At 43.9% G+C, this 16,077-nt stretch overlaps 1 protein-coding gene across 1 annotated transcript; it reads right to left on the reverse strand.

Moving 5' to 3' along the window:
* Positions 1–3,567: 3,567 nt before the first annotated feature.
* FZD1 (frizzled class receptor 1) lies at positions 3,568–6,256 on the reverse strand. Its single transcript, XM_036246838.1, has one exon. The coding sequence runs from the start codon at positions 5,809–5,811 to the stop codon at positions 3,871–3,873; it is 1,941 nt and encodes a 646-aa protein (XP_036102731.1). The 5' UTR covers positions 5,812–6,256; the 3' UTR covers positions 3,568–3,870.
* Positions 6,257–16,077: the final 9,821 nt, after the last annotated feature.

A 16,077-nucleotide genomic window follows, 5' to 3' on the forward strand; every position in this document is an offset into this window, starting at 1 on the left:
TGTGGCCTACAGCCAATAGATGGATTTGAAAGCAATAAAAGCTAGAGTAGCTCAAGTTGAACCCAAATACGCACACTGAAAATATGGCATCTTTTAAAAAAACAAAAGTGTACCAAGACTGAAACATGATATGAGGGAAAGTGAGTGGAAACCATCCAGGTCCTGAAATGGTTTATGGGTTTAGGCAATTTTTTTCTTAATTGGCCACCAACTCTTCACTGTGGTCTCCTTTTCTAGTTAAATGCTAGACTTCAGAAATGATGCTACAGCGGAAGGCTTCAGTGCTCACTGGAGACAAAAAAGACCAAATCTTGTAAACTCAGGCTGACAAGTGACTACCCTAGACAAACTGAAAAATCTGGTCCAGCTGTTTTGCATATGTTTGACACTGGCTGGCTTTGAGATTAAAAATATGACTTTCTGCCCCCACAAAGTTCAAGTTAAAAATGGCTTTTAAAAAAGAGCACCAGAAGGCTTTTACACTATGCATAAAAGCTGAATCAAGCACACCATGAGGGAGAAAATTGGCTCCCATTGATAGGCAAACCAAACCATCTGAAAATAGGGTTTATCATGGAAACATGTTAATGGGACCATATTCCCAGTAGCTTTACAATTTTCCAGGCAAGTCTTATTTTGCCACTAGTACTGAAAGAAACAAAATAATTCACTGGCTTTCTATATTCTACATGATTTAAAACAAGTTGTTTTCTAAACACAAAGCCTAGTGCTGACTTAGAAATGTATTTTAACGCTATTTAATCCAGCATTATAACACCTTTCTGCAGCAAATTTATAGTTCCATCATTTTAAAGACACCCACCATAAGAATGCTTTATATTTATTCCATGGATAGAGAAATATAATCTTAATTTCTTTCCAGAAATTATCTGATTGAATTATCTTGTGATAATTTGTCTAAGAATTGTTTTGTGTGTCTATATAATAAAACCTTCTCAGATATCTGCTATATTAATGTAACAAAGAAAAAAGAACATGAAATTGCATCTTGTACTTAAAACTGAATGCTGTATTTTCAATTAGATTTAACTTTCTCATTTGCATTAAAATAATGACATAAGACAACCAACTGCCCTGTCACCATGAAAGTAGCTGTGCTGTATCAGTGGTCTTCCTTTTAGCCCCTTGTCATTTTACCAGTGTTTTCATAGAAAACTTAATAAAGATATTTTTAGTCTGTAAAGGAATGAGACTTATTTTTCAAAGGTTTTAAGGTTTTCCATCTGGCATTTTCCATTTCCTATAACCTGATTTCCATATTGTAAAATGTGTAAGTAAACTTTGCATCTCTATTTTATAAAAATTAATGTGTCTATATACTTACGTGTATATGTATATATAGACATATGTGTGTATGTATGTGGGTGTGTGTACACACCTCCCCCCCCACACACATATATACTCTACATCTATGCATGTAGATAAATTCTAAGAGTAGACCAACTAGATAATGCCTCTGGAGAAGATTCCTTGAACAATATAAAAATGGAGTCTTCAGAAGCAAACAACAAAATAACCTTATACACCCAACTGCTGTTTAAAATGCTATAAACACAGTCAGTTAACCATTTATTGAATACCTGTTTATGGTGTTGGAATATCCAAGATTATGGAAAATATAAGACAATACCTCATAAAAATTGTGACAAAGGTGATGGCTGGTGATGTAAAAATAAACCTCCATATTATAAAAAGCCATGTAAATTTACCTCTTGAAAGAAAAAAAAGCTTTAATATTAAAATTAGAGTTCTTTTTAATAATCTTCTTTGAGTAAAGAAATAATTTTCAAACTTCTATTTTATATTGTTACTGTCATGCAAGCAGATCTTTTCTAGGGACCTCACAATATCAATCACAATGCAAGTAGGTTAAGTCTTTGGAAGGACGGGTATGAAGGTTTAAAGATAGGCTTTTTCATTGAATTCCTGAATTTATATACTGTGGGATTGGCCACAAGACACTATAAAATGTAAAGATAGTTCATAGTTTAGACAGTTTCAACTCTATTATTTTCAGGCACAAAAACCATATAATTTTGTACAAAACTTTGATTTTTTTTATTTGCGAAATTAAAAATATGGTATTATATATATATAAACTTCTATTCCTCTATAAATATAGATGATTTTGTGATAGTGAACAGAATAAATGCATACCAAATTCAAAAACCATTGTCATTTTAGGGTATGACAGACATAGATAAATTTAGGTCCTAAGTACCAGCATTTTGATAAACTCTTAAAGTTTACAATACAATCAGGAGGATTGCTTTTCTCATCTTTTTCACAGAGAACTAAAGTGAATATTTTTAAATGGCTTTGAAAGATTTACATTTGATACATTTCTGTAAATCCAAAGAGGAGCGCACAGGATTCAACGCAGCAGACCTGCACACAGTCTCCTTTAGCATGCATGCCCATGTTTTGTTTATTTCAGGAGCTAATCCCATCAGTTATTCCATTTCCTTTACCTCCCAGAATCTTACCAGGTTTTTGTTATTGATGTGGATTGTTCCTCCCTCAGAATGTGTTGCTGAATAAGAATCATAATATGTTGAAAGCACAACTTTTACATTTTTAAGTTTCTGATATATGTCTAATTATTATTTGATTAAAAATCAGAAAGTAGCACTTCATTTTGAGGAAGTCCATTACACTGAAATCTCTCCTTCAAGTTTCCCTATTCGGTTTACGTTCTACTGTCCTGTTAGGAAAGCAAAGATCAACTCCTTGACAAAGCTTTCCAGGTGACCTCAACGTTTCCATTTCACACAACGCTAAAATCTAAACGCGGACTGTCTCAGTCCTACAGGCTGGTTGCCAGGCATCAGTATACAATTAGAATGAATATTTTATAACCCCCATCTTCAGTCTCTCCCAACCCACGCAAAGCCTCATGCCTCTTCTCAAATCTCAGTAACCACATCTTTCCATGACGCTGGCCAAACTCATACCAGGTTTTAGACACTAGAGAATGAAATGAGCTCATCCACCAAAAATTAGACTTTAAAAAGTTTGGCACTGGTTATCCCACTCACCCTCTAACCGACTTAGGTGTTAGGAGGGAGTGTCTGGGCGTTGGAGGCCAGTGTGGAGGGAGCCAGGGACTGCGGGCAACCACATACGTGGGCCTCCTTGAAGCTAGAGGGAAGGTTCTCCACAGTGAAAAATCCAGCTTCGGGAAGTCAATGGGCCAGGCCTTCCAAATCTGGCCCTGAACCAGGGCAGACTTGAAAGCTTTAAGAAGTTCAGTACCTTAAGATCTCCAAACTCAAGCAAGGAGGGGAAGGGAGGGATCAGAAAGAGGAGGTGGGAAGTGACCAGGACCCTACAGCCCAGACGCACTCCACCCACGCGCGGCGGGAGGGGCGCACGCGAAACAGCGGGAGCTCCGGGCGGGTGCGCTCCGGTTTTATCTCTGTAGTACTCCGAAAAGGGCAAAAAGGAAAAGCTTCAAATGTTTAAACTGCCCTAAATAATTAAAATTTAAACCAAAAGGAAAGGAAAGTAAAAACAAACAAACAAAAAAAACAAACGCGTGATCGGTCATTTAAATACAAATATACTTACAAAAATCTTACACAGGCTATTTACAATCATAAAAGCCTACAGTCCTGGTACCAGCGAGAGAGGTCGGTCCACCACCCCTTGGGTAGTTGGGCCCTGGAGTCCGTTTGACCCCACGGACGGAAGCTTTTGCAGGAGCTATGTTGTCAAAAGGGAGCCTGCGAAAGTGTCTAGTGAGGAAGCATGTAGCAGCCAGGGTTGGCCAGGATTCCATGGGGAACGGTTTTGGAGGTGGCTGGGACCGGCTGAAGGCTGGGAATGGGCTGAGCAAGCCCCCAGGTCTCAGACGGTGGTCTCCCCCTGTTTGCTGTTGGTGAGTCTGGTGTAGAACTTCCTCCAGGAGTTAAGGGTCTTGCCGGACCAGATCCAGAAGCCTGACGTGATGCCCACGATCAGCGTCATAAGATACTTGATCATGAAGACTGTGAAGTCCGGGCTCATGGGCGGGTGCGGCGGGGCCCCTCCACCGGCCTGGAGGTGGGGGCAGGGGATGGCGTAGCTCTTGCAGCTCTGGGCCACCCAGCTGCGCTCCCACTGGTCCCGGAAGGCCTGCTCATAGAAGTAGCAGGCAATGACTATGGTGGCTGGCACAGTGTAAAGCACACTGAAGACGCCAATTCGCACCATGAGCTTCTCCAGCTTCTCGGTCTTGGTGCCATCATGCTTCATAATGGTGCGAATGCGGAAGAGCGACACGAAGCCCGCCAGCAGAAAGGACGTGCCGATGAACAGGTACACGAAGAGAGGAGCCAGCACGAAGCCACGCAGCGCGTCCACGTTGTTGAGCCCCACGAAGCACACCCCGCTCAGCACGTCGCCATCCACCTGGCCCAGCGCCAGGATGGTGATGGTCTTGATAGCTGGCACGGCCCAGGCAGCCAGGTGAAAATATTGCGAGTTTGCCTCGATGGCTTCGTGGCCCCACTTCATGCCGGCTGCCAGGAACCAGGTGAGCGACAGGATCACCCACCAGATGGAGCTGGCCATGCTGAAGAAGTAGAGCATCATGAAGAGGATGGTGCAGCCCTCTTTCTTGGTTCCCTGCGCCACTGTGCGCGCCCCGTCCTCGGAGAACTTGTCGTTACACACCACCCGGTCCTCCAGGAGAAAGCCGGCGATGTAGGCCACGGCCACCGCCGTGTAGCAGCCCGACAGGAAGATGATGGGCCGCTCTGGGTAGCTGAAACGCCGCATGTCCACCAGGTACGTGAGCACCGTGAAGAGCGTGGAGGCGCAGCACAGCACTGACCAGATGCCGATCCAGGTGCGCGAGAAGCGCAGCTCCTCCGGCCCAAAGTACATGAGGCCATACACCTTGGTGGGTTCACAGGGCGCGCCGCAGTCCTTCTCCCCCAGGAAGTGGTAGTTGAGGTATGAAGGCACCTTGAGGGCACGCGGGCATGAGAACTTGCCTCGCTCCGACGTGCCGGCGCCCCCCGGGAAGCCGCCGCCGCGGTGCCCCCCGCCGCCGTGCTGGGGGTTGCTGGTCCAGAACTCTGGCAGCAGAGAGGGTGTCGGGGTGCCCTTGTCCGACGTGTTCTGGCCCACGCACAGCTCTCCCGCGCCGTGCACCGGGAACTTCTCGCACTTGAGCGTGTCCGGCCACTGGAAGCCGAACTTGTTCATGAGCGCCTCGCAGCCCTGGCGCGCGCGCTCGCAGAGGGAGCGGCAGGGCGGCAGAGCCTGCTCCAGCACGGTGCACACTGGCGCGTACATGGAGCACAAGAAGAACTTGAGCTCGGCCGAGCACTGCACCTTCACCAGCGGGTAGAACTGGTGCACCTCGAGGCCCGCATCCTCTTGGTTCGTGTGGCCCAGCAGGTTGGGCATAATGGTCTGGTTGTACGCGATGTCTGTGCACAGCGGGATGGAGATGGGCTGGCAGTAGCCGTGGTCGGGGATGGAGATACCTCGCTCGCCGTTGTACTGCTGACCGCTCTGTTGCTGCTGAGGCGGCGGCTGCGGGGGCTGCTGACCCGGCCCAGGCCCCTGGCCCGCCGCCTGCGCCCGGACCCCAAGCAGCAGCGGAGCCTCCAGCAGCCAAAGCAGCAGCAGTAGCCAGCGCGCCAAGCGCCCCGAGTCAGCTGGGGGGCGGCGGTGGCGGTGGCCGGCGTCCCAGCTCCCCTCCGCCACCGGCCCAGCCGGGAGCGCCCGGGCACAAAGTTCCCAGCTCCCGCCCGCGGCGGCGGCCCGAGACTTCTTAGGCGCCTCCTCCTCAGCCATACTTTTTCGGCTCCTTTCTTGGCGCCGCTCGGCTGGGGCTGACGGTGGCGCGGCGGGCGGCGGCTCCCCCTGCGGCCGGGGAGATCTCCTCCGCGCCGGTGCCCTCCGTCCAGCCCAAGGCGCACTCAGCCCGCTCCCCTGGCTCCTGCTCTGCGTCCCGCAGCCGCCGCCGCCGCGGAAACTTGCGATTCATGAAGCGCAGGCGGCGGGGAGAGCCCGGGTGGCTCGGGCGCGCCGGGGTCGCGTCCCGCCTTCCTGGCCCTGGGCTTGCTGGCTCCCGGCTGGCGGCGCCGCGCTAGTGGCAGCGGCCCGGTAGAGCGCGCAACTCTCGGCAGCCCAGTGGCTTCGGCTCCCCCCTGCGCCTCCGCCTCCTTCTCCGCCGCCGCCTGACCATTTGTGTCAATCCCTCAACTCGCTAGCTCTCCTCTCCCTCGCGCGCCCTCGGACCGGTTTCCAGGCGCCCCGCAGTCTGTCTTTCACCAGGAGGGAGGAGCCTTGAAACCGACGCGGAACTGGAGGCTCAGGGATCGTCGCCCAATCGCGGTTCTGGCTTCCCGACGCAAAGGGCGCCCACCGCCTTCTTCCCCGAGCAAAAGTCGGTGGCGCTGGGGGGGAGGAGGAGGAGGCGGGAGGCGGAGGAAGTAGTAGTGGCAGAGGCACCGCTCTGGCACAAAGAGTGGGTTTGCTATGAAGCGGGACAGGCTTGGTTGCTTTTGCTTTTACGGAAGAAAGGGAGAGGACAAGTAGGAGAATGGTCCCATATGCTACTGGAGATAATGAATAGGAGTCGGCGGACCGCGGGACTTAGCTTCTCTTTTCTTTTATCCATTTTCATGTTTTAAAATCCTGCTCTTAACGCTTGTTACAAACAGCAAACCGAGCGAGGCGATCAGAACAGATGCCTTTGACTTAAGGAGCGCACGGCTTCCTTTGAGTTTGTGTCTGTCGGGGTTTTGTTTAAAATATTACTCTAATAAACCCTTGAGCTCTAAGGCTGGGCTTGGCGGGCTTTGGATGCGCCATTTCCCCCAAGGAGAAGTTCATGGGATCGCTATAAAATGAAAACAAACAAACAAACAACAAACAAGAACAACGAAAACTTTGATGGGATTTTAAAATTCAAGCCAGATGCACCGTCTGCTACTATTCTTGTAGTCCAACTCCTTTTTCTCCTTTTTAATCAAGTCAGAAACAGAAGCAAAGGGAAACTACCCATTAAATATTTAGAGGGAAAACTGAGAACCCCGACCCCGTCCCCCGCCCCCCAGCATCCTAGCAGCCCAAGACCCCAGAGGTGGCTCCACACTGCGCTGGCTGGTAGCCTGGGCCCTGGGGAGCTGCTAGGAGCCTCCCAAATCCCAGGACGCCCATGGCTCTAAGGGAACTTCTGGGAGTGTTAGACCCGGCCCAGTTAGGTGCCACGGGCTGGGCTGCAGCGTGGTCTTCTACAGTCCGCAGAGCTGGAGATGCCAGTTTAGAAAACAAAACAAATAATAAAGCTAAAAGCAGACTGCACATCCCCTTCCTAATTTCAAACAACACAATCCATCTAGGCTGACTTACATTCTTTTTCCTGTTTTCTGTGTAAGATATTTTTCTTTCTTCTTTCTTTTTTATCCTCACCCGAGGCCATTTTTCCGCCCGTTCAGATAGAGTGGGAAGGAGAGAAATAGAGAGAGAGAAACATCGACGTGAAGGGACACATCGAGTGGCTGCCTTCCTCAGGACCCAACCAGTGCTGGGGACAAACTGCAACCAAGGTTCGTGCCCTAAGCGGGAACCGAACCCGGGTCTCTCTGGACTGCAGGCCGATGCTCTAACCGCTGAGCCAAACCGGCTAGAGCTGTGTAAGATATTTTTCAAATGACGATTTAACTACGTGACTGAGTTCCATCAATAAAGTGCCATTACATTATTAATTATACCTAGGATCTGTTGGCTGATGATGAGACCCTCCGGATACTTTTCTACCATTATTTTCTATCTTTTGTTTATCCATTTGTTTGTCTAATGACTTCTTACCAAACACCTATTATGCTATAAGCACTGTTAGTACAAAGATACACAAGACATGGCCCAGCCTTACAGGAGGGTAGGGTACGGTGGGTTCACAGTCCTGGAGATCAGTTATCCTAAGGCCCACCTCAAGCTGAAGGAACACAATGGAAGCAGCCAGACTGTAGAAAGGGTGAGGAGGGTTCTGATGGAGAGGTGGGTGGAAGGTACAAAAGATAGGAGGATCTCTGAAATGCTTACATTGCTCAAAGGGTGGGTCGGGGGATTACTGTGGCTGAGATACTTTGGGGAAGTCAGGAGAAAGTTTTAGTCCATGCTAAAAAGTTTGGGCTTAATTATACAGACAGACAATAGAGAGCTACTAAAGACCACTTCCCCCTACATAAGCAGGGGGGTGGCTTTACGATGACTGTGAGAGAAAGAACCAGGGACACACTGTCACTGAAAAGCATGAAAATTAGTCTACTCATGAAGGTCACTACTTAAGATGGGTGCAACTGTTAGATAGGACAAGGGTCTTAAGGTCTGGGTGGTTCTTGCTAAATGTTAAAATATAGCACAGTATTTTGCGGATACAGCTGTGAACGGATGAGCTTGACCAGATCCCAACCATAAGTTTAGCCAACTGCAAAGAAGGAATCAAAATGTAGTTGACTAAATAGTGTATATAAGCAATGGCTAAGCTTCCCTTTAGAGAACCAGAACTTTGGATGTAAATCCCCTGTCTCCTTTACTTGCTCTAAGTAAATAAAACTACCTAAAGACAACCACATCTTATTCTTGAATAGAATGCCCCAGGGGGCAAACACCTTGGTTTGGCAACATTACCTTTACTCCACACTAACAGGGCACTGTGAATTTCATCACCATGCATGTTGGTGTCTCTAAAGAGTGTGTAGTCATAGCTTTACCTGATAAAACAAAATGACCCTGTTTCAGACACATATATTATTGTTCTTCAAATATTCATGAATTCAGTAAATTCATAAAATATCTGTTTTAAAGTGTTTCAGGCCCTGGCCATGTGGCTCAGTCCATATACCAAAAAGGTTGAGAGTTTGATTCCCAGTCACGGCACATAATCAAGTTTTCAGTTTGATCCCCTGGGCTGGGTACATATGATAGACAACCAATCAATGTTTCTCTCTCACACTGATGTTTCTCTCTCTCTCTCTCTCTCTCTCCCTCCCTCCCTCCCTTCCTACTTATGCCCTTTCCTCCCTCCCTTCTTCTCTCTCTAATTTCAATTTTTTATCTCTCTTTCCCTTCCTCCCTACTTATGCCCTTCCCTCCCTCCCTTCTTCTCTCTCTAAAATCAATTTTTTAAAAAAGCATATACTTGGGTGAGGATTAAGATATAAAAAATAAAAGTGTTTCTGAATTCCTACTATATATTAAAAGAAAAAGCAACAGGTACTAAATGTGCAATAGGTATCATATGTCAGTGTGTGTATGTTGGCAGTAATTCATGAAATATTCTGATACTGAAAGAAGGTTGGGAAGCACAAGTGCTCTCTGACGTCCTTTGAGCCTTCACAGTACATTACTGTTTGTTTGCCCACCAGCAGCCTGATCCACAGTCTCCTGGGACACTTCTCTAGCCCTCTACCCTGATGATCATTCCTTTGCTGATAGTATCCCAGGCTTAGGAACATTACCAACTCATCTTCTTCTACTGCTCCTTTCTTGGAAAGACTTGTCTGTCCTAGGGATGCCCACTTTTGCCACTCTTATTTAACATAGTTCTGGAAGTTTTAGCCACAGCAATTAGATATGAAGAAAAAATAAAAGGGATTCAAATTGAAAAGGAGGAAGTGAAACTGTCATTATTTGCAGATGACATGATCTTCTACATAGAAAACCCTAAAGACTCCCTCAAAAATCTACTAGTTTTAATAAACAGATTTGGCAAAGTAGTAGGATACAAAATTAAAATCAAGGAATCAATGGCATTCTTTTTTTTTTTTTTAATCCTCATCCGAGGACATTTTTCCATTTTTTGTACAGACAGAGTGGGAGGAAGAGAGAGAGGGAAACATCGATGTGAAAGGGACACATCGAGTGGCCACCACCTGCACAACCAACCAGGGCCGGGGACAAACTGCAACCGATGTACGTGCCCTTAGCGGGAACCGAACCCGGGTCTCTCTGGACCGCAGGTGGACGCTCTAACCGCTGAGCCAAACTGGCCAGGGCGTCAATGGCATTCTTATAAACCAATAATGAACTCGAAGAAAGAGAAACTAACTAACTAACTAACTAAATAAATAAATAAATAAATAAAACAATCCCATTTATCATTGTGGTAAAAAAAAAAAAAATTTAAGATACCTAGGAATAAACTTAATCAAAGAAATAAAGGACCTATTTGCAGAAAACTAGAGGACATTGAAAAAATAAATAGAGGAAGATATAAAAAAGTGAAAACATATACCTTGTTCATGGATTGGAATAATTAACATTAAAATGTCCATAATACCCGAAGCAATCTATAGATACAATGCAATCCCCATCAAAATACCAACAACATACTTCACAGAACTAGAACAAATACTTCAAAAGTTTATATGGAACCAAAAAAAGACCCCAAATAGCCACAGCAATCTTGAAAAAGAAAGACAAAGTAGGAGGGATCACAATACCAGATATCAGGTTATACTACAAAGCCAATGTAATCAAAACAGCCTGGTACTGGCACAAGAACAGGCATATTGATCAATGGAACATAACAGAGAACCCAGAAATTGACCCAAGACATTACGCTCAACTAATATTTGACAAAGGTGGCAAGAGCATACGGTGAAGTAAAGACAGCCTCTTTAATAAATAGTGTTGGGAAAATCAGACAGCTACATGCAAAAAAATGAAACTAAACCACCAACTTACACCATACACAAGAATAAACTCAAAATGGATAAAATACTTAAATGTGACTCGTAAACCCATAAAAAACCCAGAAGAAAATGTAGGTGCCCTGGCCGGTTTGGCTCAGCAGTTGGAGCATCAGCCTGCAGACCAGAGAGTCCTGGGTTCGGTTCCTGCTGGGGCAGGTACAAAAAAAAAGAAAGAAAATGTAGGCAACAAAATTTCAGAGATTACATGTAGTAGAATTTTCACTGATACAACGCCTAAGGCAAGAGAAACAAAGGAAAAATTAATACATGAGACTATATCAAACTAAAAAGCTTCGGCACAGCAAAAGAAACAAGCATCGAAATGGAAAGGGAACCCACTGTATGGGAGAGCATAACTGCCAATGATACATCAGATAAGGGGTTAATTTCCAAAATATATATAGTATTCATATAACTTAACAAGAGGAAGTCAAAGAACCCAATTGAAAAATGGGCAGAGGACTTAAATAGACACCTCTCCAAACAGGACATACAAATGGCCAAGAGACATATGAAAAAATGCTCAACATCACTAATCATCAGAGAGATGCAAATTAAAACAACAATGAGGTATCACCTCACACCTGCCAGAATGGCCGCCATCAACAAATCATCAAACAAGTGTTGGCGAGGGTGTAGAGAAAAGGGGACTCTAGTACACTGCTGGTGGGAATGCAGACTGGTGCAGCCAGTATGGAAAACACTATGGTGTTTCCTCAAAAAATTAAAAATTGAACTGCCATTTGACCCAGTGATCTCACTTCTAGGAATATACCCTAAGAAGCCTAAAACACCAATCAGAAAGAATATAGGTACCCCTATGTTCATGGCAGCACTATTTACAATAGCTAAGATCTGGAAACAGCCCAAGTGTCCATCAGTAGAAGAGTGGATAAAAAAGCTGTGGTACATATATACAATGAAGTACTATGCAGCTGTAAGAAAAGAAGATCTGTTATCCTTTAAGATGACATGGAGGGACCTGAAGAGCATTATGCTAAGCGAAATAAGCCAATCAGAGAAAGACAAATACCACATGCGCTCACTTATTTGTAGACTATAATGAATAGGATAAGCTAATGAACAAAATAGACCCAGAGACATAGAAAGGAGTAAGGTTCAGATTGACAAACCTCAGAGGAGGGTGGCTGGGATAAGGGTGGGGGGAGGGGGTGAGATAAACCAAAGAACTTATATGCATGTATATGTAACCAATGGACATAGACAACAATGCTGGGCAGGGGGGCAGATCAGGAGGAGGGTGTCTGGGAGTGGGGAAGGAGAACCATATGTAACAAAAATAAATTAATAAACATTGCAAAAGGAAACTTGTCTGTCCTATGCTCCATTCTCTCAAGGTTATTCTAGATGACTGGGCCACTATCACTCCGACGGGCATAGGGCACAGAGACTATGGCGGACTGCTCACTTCTGTTCCTCAGAGTTGGTGACACTCTCGTGATTCAAAAGTTGTTCTATTGGAATTCTTGAGCTTATTTTATCTTCCACGGACAGTGAAGTTTACTAGGGGGAGGCTCAGAAGTGCAGTGATTGGAGTTATAAAGAAAGAAAAAGTCATTTTTACCAGATCATGGAAGTGGAAGGAACTATCGACATCATATAGGAACTAGTTAATTTTCTCTAGTTTACAATTAAAAATACTAGGCCCAGAAATGTTAAGGGATGTGTGACAGGTTAAATGGCCTTATTTGGCTTGATTTCATTAGATGCTTATTTTAATCCTTTATTATTATTATTATTAGTTTTTTGAAGAATTTCTCAATGGTTTGTATAAAAAAGACCTTGTAAAAATGAAAAACAAAAATCATTTCCTGAAAGTTGTCTTCCAAAGTTAAAAAACCACTTAGATTATTTATTTTTTCATATCAATATAGTATTTCATGTATCAACCCTATGTAATACAGAGGAAGCTATTAAAATCAGAAACAGTTCAGAGTTGTAACAAATAATAATTAGTGCCATGTTTTGGGGGAGGTTTGAAGGTAGTGGGTAACAAAATATTAGAAGAGAAATATGAGCAGCATATTTTTACTTTAATCTAAAATATATTATTTTCTAAGGCTGTGGAAAGGTTTGGGATCCACAGATAAAAATTACTAAATAAGTATGAGCTACTACGAACTTCTTCATAAAAATATTTCAATTAGGTAAAAGCTATAAACATAACCCAATTTCTCCTTGATAATTGGCTTTTTAAGCATTGGACTGAGTCAGATTTTCTTATATCAAAGATTTTGTTTTATCGGGCCTTTCCCAAATCTTCTGAAGCTTCTCCAGACTGTATGTCAGGTTGAATGTCGGTAATTACCAGGGAGAGATCCAGTTCCAATTACGTACAGTGAGTTGAGTGCGCATGGACACACGAACAGTTCAGTGAATGCTCCACGTTCAACCTGGCGGACCTTGGGCTTCTAGGTGGGTTGTTTGTTGCTAGCTTGTGGGTGGGAGGCTTGAAGATCTCCATGTACTAACACTGGTTAAGACTAGATTTTTTAGCACCTACCATATGTATTTGGCATTGCTTTTCTTACTGTACACTGTATGTACAGATACTGTGTCACTTAACCTTAGCCACTCTTTGAGGTAGGTACTAATTATATTTTTTTAAGAGAAAGATATCTTTTTAATGGTTTTTTTGGAGGGGGGGATTTTTAAAGGGATAAAGGAAGGGAGAGAGAGATAGAAACATCAATGTGAGAAAGAAACATTGACTGACCGCCTCATGCACGACCCTGACCAGGGCTGAGGCCAAACCGCAACTTAGGTACGTGCCTTTGTCTGGAATCAAACCCAGGACGCCTTGGTCCTCAAGCCAAGGCTCCAACCGCTGAGCCAAACTGGCCAGGGCTGATTATTTTGACTTTTATCTCATTGGGCACCTCTGGCTGATTCATATTAAGATCCTAAGCTAACTTATCTTTTGAGAGTCAGTCATAATTTGTTAGACTTTGCATATTAAACATAGTAAGACTCAAAGATTTAATATAGATGGGTATGTTCAGTAGGTCTTAATATGAATCAGGATTACTCGTACACAAATCTCAGAAAACACATTTAAAAAAACACAAGTATGAAAGGAAAAAAGTATCACCATCAGCACTAAATTATCATCAATAAGGTGGGCTAATAATTACCCAAATTTTTCTTGTAATTCAAAGGTAAAAGTGTAAAAGAAGATTTTGCTAAAGCTGTTACTTGAACCTCAGTGTCTCAAAAAGACCAGAGGTAAAAAACTATCCCATGACTCTGCTTTAATTAGTTCTGTTGTTATTGGAAATAACATGTATTATCTGGGAAAACTTTTGCAAAACATGCAGGCATTTGTATTGGATTTAATATGTAGTCCTTCTGTGAGGCCCTGGGAAAGAAATATAGATGATCCCTTGTAAATTAAAACCTTATGTTTCATGAGCTTAAAGAGGCCTCTCTGATTGGCTAAGATGTGGGGAGCTGAGTTTGGAATCATTTCCGTGCAGAAAGAACTTCTTAAGAGAACAAGTAAAATTTGTGCTTCTCTATAAGCGAGCGTTCCTGCCCTACTTTCTGTCTTCCACACGACTTGGCATTTCTGTGCGCGTGTGCATGGAGGAAATAATGTTATACATCTTTTAAAATCAGAGTCTGACCAAGTAGTTTTCTTTTTGTTTGTTTCTTGCTTTAACCTGAAATTCTTTGGCTGAAGGTAACATGGAAATCAAGCCACAGTTTCAAAAGTACAGCACACGTTCTTAAAATAACATCTTTGAAATCATGATTAAGAACAAACGAAACATGCAACCGGGCATTATCATTTTGGATCTGACAATATATAAAAATACTTTTTGGCCAGGGTAAAGAAATGCACCGGGTTATTTATACTTTATTAGACATCTAAGGCTGAAGAGATCTTAATACTTGAAAAAAAATTTAAAAGAAAAAAGCAACATTTTTCCTTCATGAAAGTTGTCATCATACCCTAGTGTATGACTTAATCTTTACAACAGTGCTACTGAAGGTAGCAGGATGATGACCCTGAGTTCAGATGCCAAAATGGAGGTTGCACCCTGGTCGGTTTGGCTCCATGGTTAGAGCATCGGCCCGTGGACCGAAGAGTCTCAGGTTCGAGGGCACGTATAGCGGTTGCAGGTTTGATCCCCAGCCCCTGTCCAACTCCTGCAGGAGGCAACCAATCGATGTGTCTCTCTCACACTGATGTTTCTCTCTCTCTCTCTCCCTTCCTCCCTCCCAGTCTATCTAAAAATCAATGGGAAAATGTCCTTGGGTAAGAAGTCGACTTGCTCACACAGCAGGTCAGCTGGGGAAACCAGAATTCAAATGTCGTTACCACATGCATTAACAGCAGCACACCAGAGGAAATAAGATGCATTCCACAGCTATCATCAAATAAAGTTCATTAGGAAATACAAAATTCTGCTTTGCTGTAAGAGAGTTATTTGGATGTTTTAGTATAAAGGAGATCAAACATCAAAGGGCATTAACAGATCGCCATTTCTTACACCCACCCATGATAAAAACTGAGCTATATTGAAGTGTCTTAGATTGGGAAGGTGTTTCTGCAAGGAGGCACAAAAGAAGAAGAAGAAGAAGAAGAAGAAGAAGAAGAAGAAGAAGAAGAAGAAGAAGGAGGAGGAGGAGGAGGAGGAGGAGGAGGAGGAGGAGGAGGAGGAGGAGGAGGAGGAGGAGGAGGAGGAGGAGGAGGAGGAGGAGGAGGAGAAGGAGAAGAAGAAGAAGAAGAAGACTCAAAGTATAGCTTTCCTATGATTTGTCTTGGTCCAGGACTAGCCTGTTAGGAGATGTACTTTCCATTTTTACATTTATTTTGCGTCAGAAGAAAGGCCTGGCGCATTCTTCAGGGCTGGGTAAAAGACACCATTGTTCCTTTCATCATGATGAGTTTTATAGCTTTCCTGATCCTCAGTTTCCTCACTTATCAAATTAGTGTGATACTCTAATGGGTAGTATGTATCTTGCTGCCTTTAATATACTATAATTCTGATCACAACAAAGAGATATGCATGCTTACATTTTAAAGTCGAAGTTTTAATCAGTAGGCAAATGCATTTGATACAATTGCCTGAACACACTGATTTTAGGACTCTCTGCAATATGGATCTGATAGGTTGGAGTACAATCGGGATCTGTTTAAACCAAGGGCTTTTCTTTTCAGCTTTCAGTTCCCTTCAGTTGCCACAAGAACAGAAGAGAAACCTCTGTCTGCGTGGGCTAGTGTGCTTCCCTTTGGCTTTACTGTCTGTGGTGTATATAGGGCATTCTGTTTGCACAGGCCCTTCAGATTAACACAGGACTTTTAGCTTAGAAAGAAGAAAGTAGTAAA

The sequence above is a fragment of the Molossus molossus genome, unplaced genomic scaffold, assembly GCF_014108415.1.
Source record: "Molossus molossus isolate mMolMol1 unplaced genomic scaffold, mMolMol1.p scaffold_m16_p_7, whole genome shotgun sequence".
NCBI classification, from domain to species: Eukaryota; Metazoa; Chordata; class Mammalia; order Chiroptera; family Molossidae; genus Molossus; species Molossus molossus.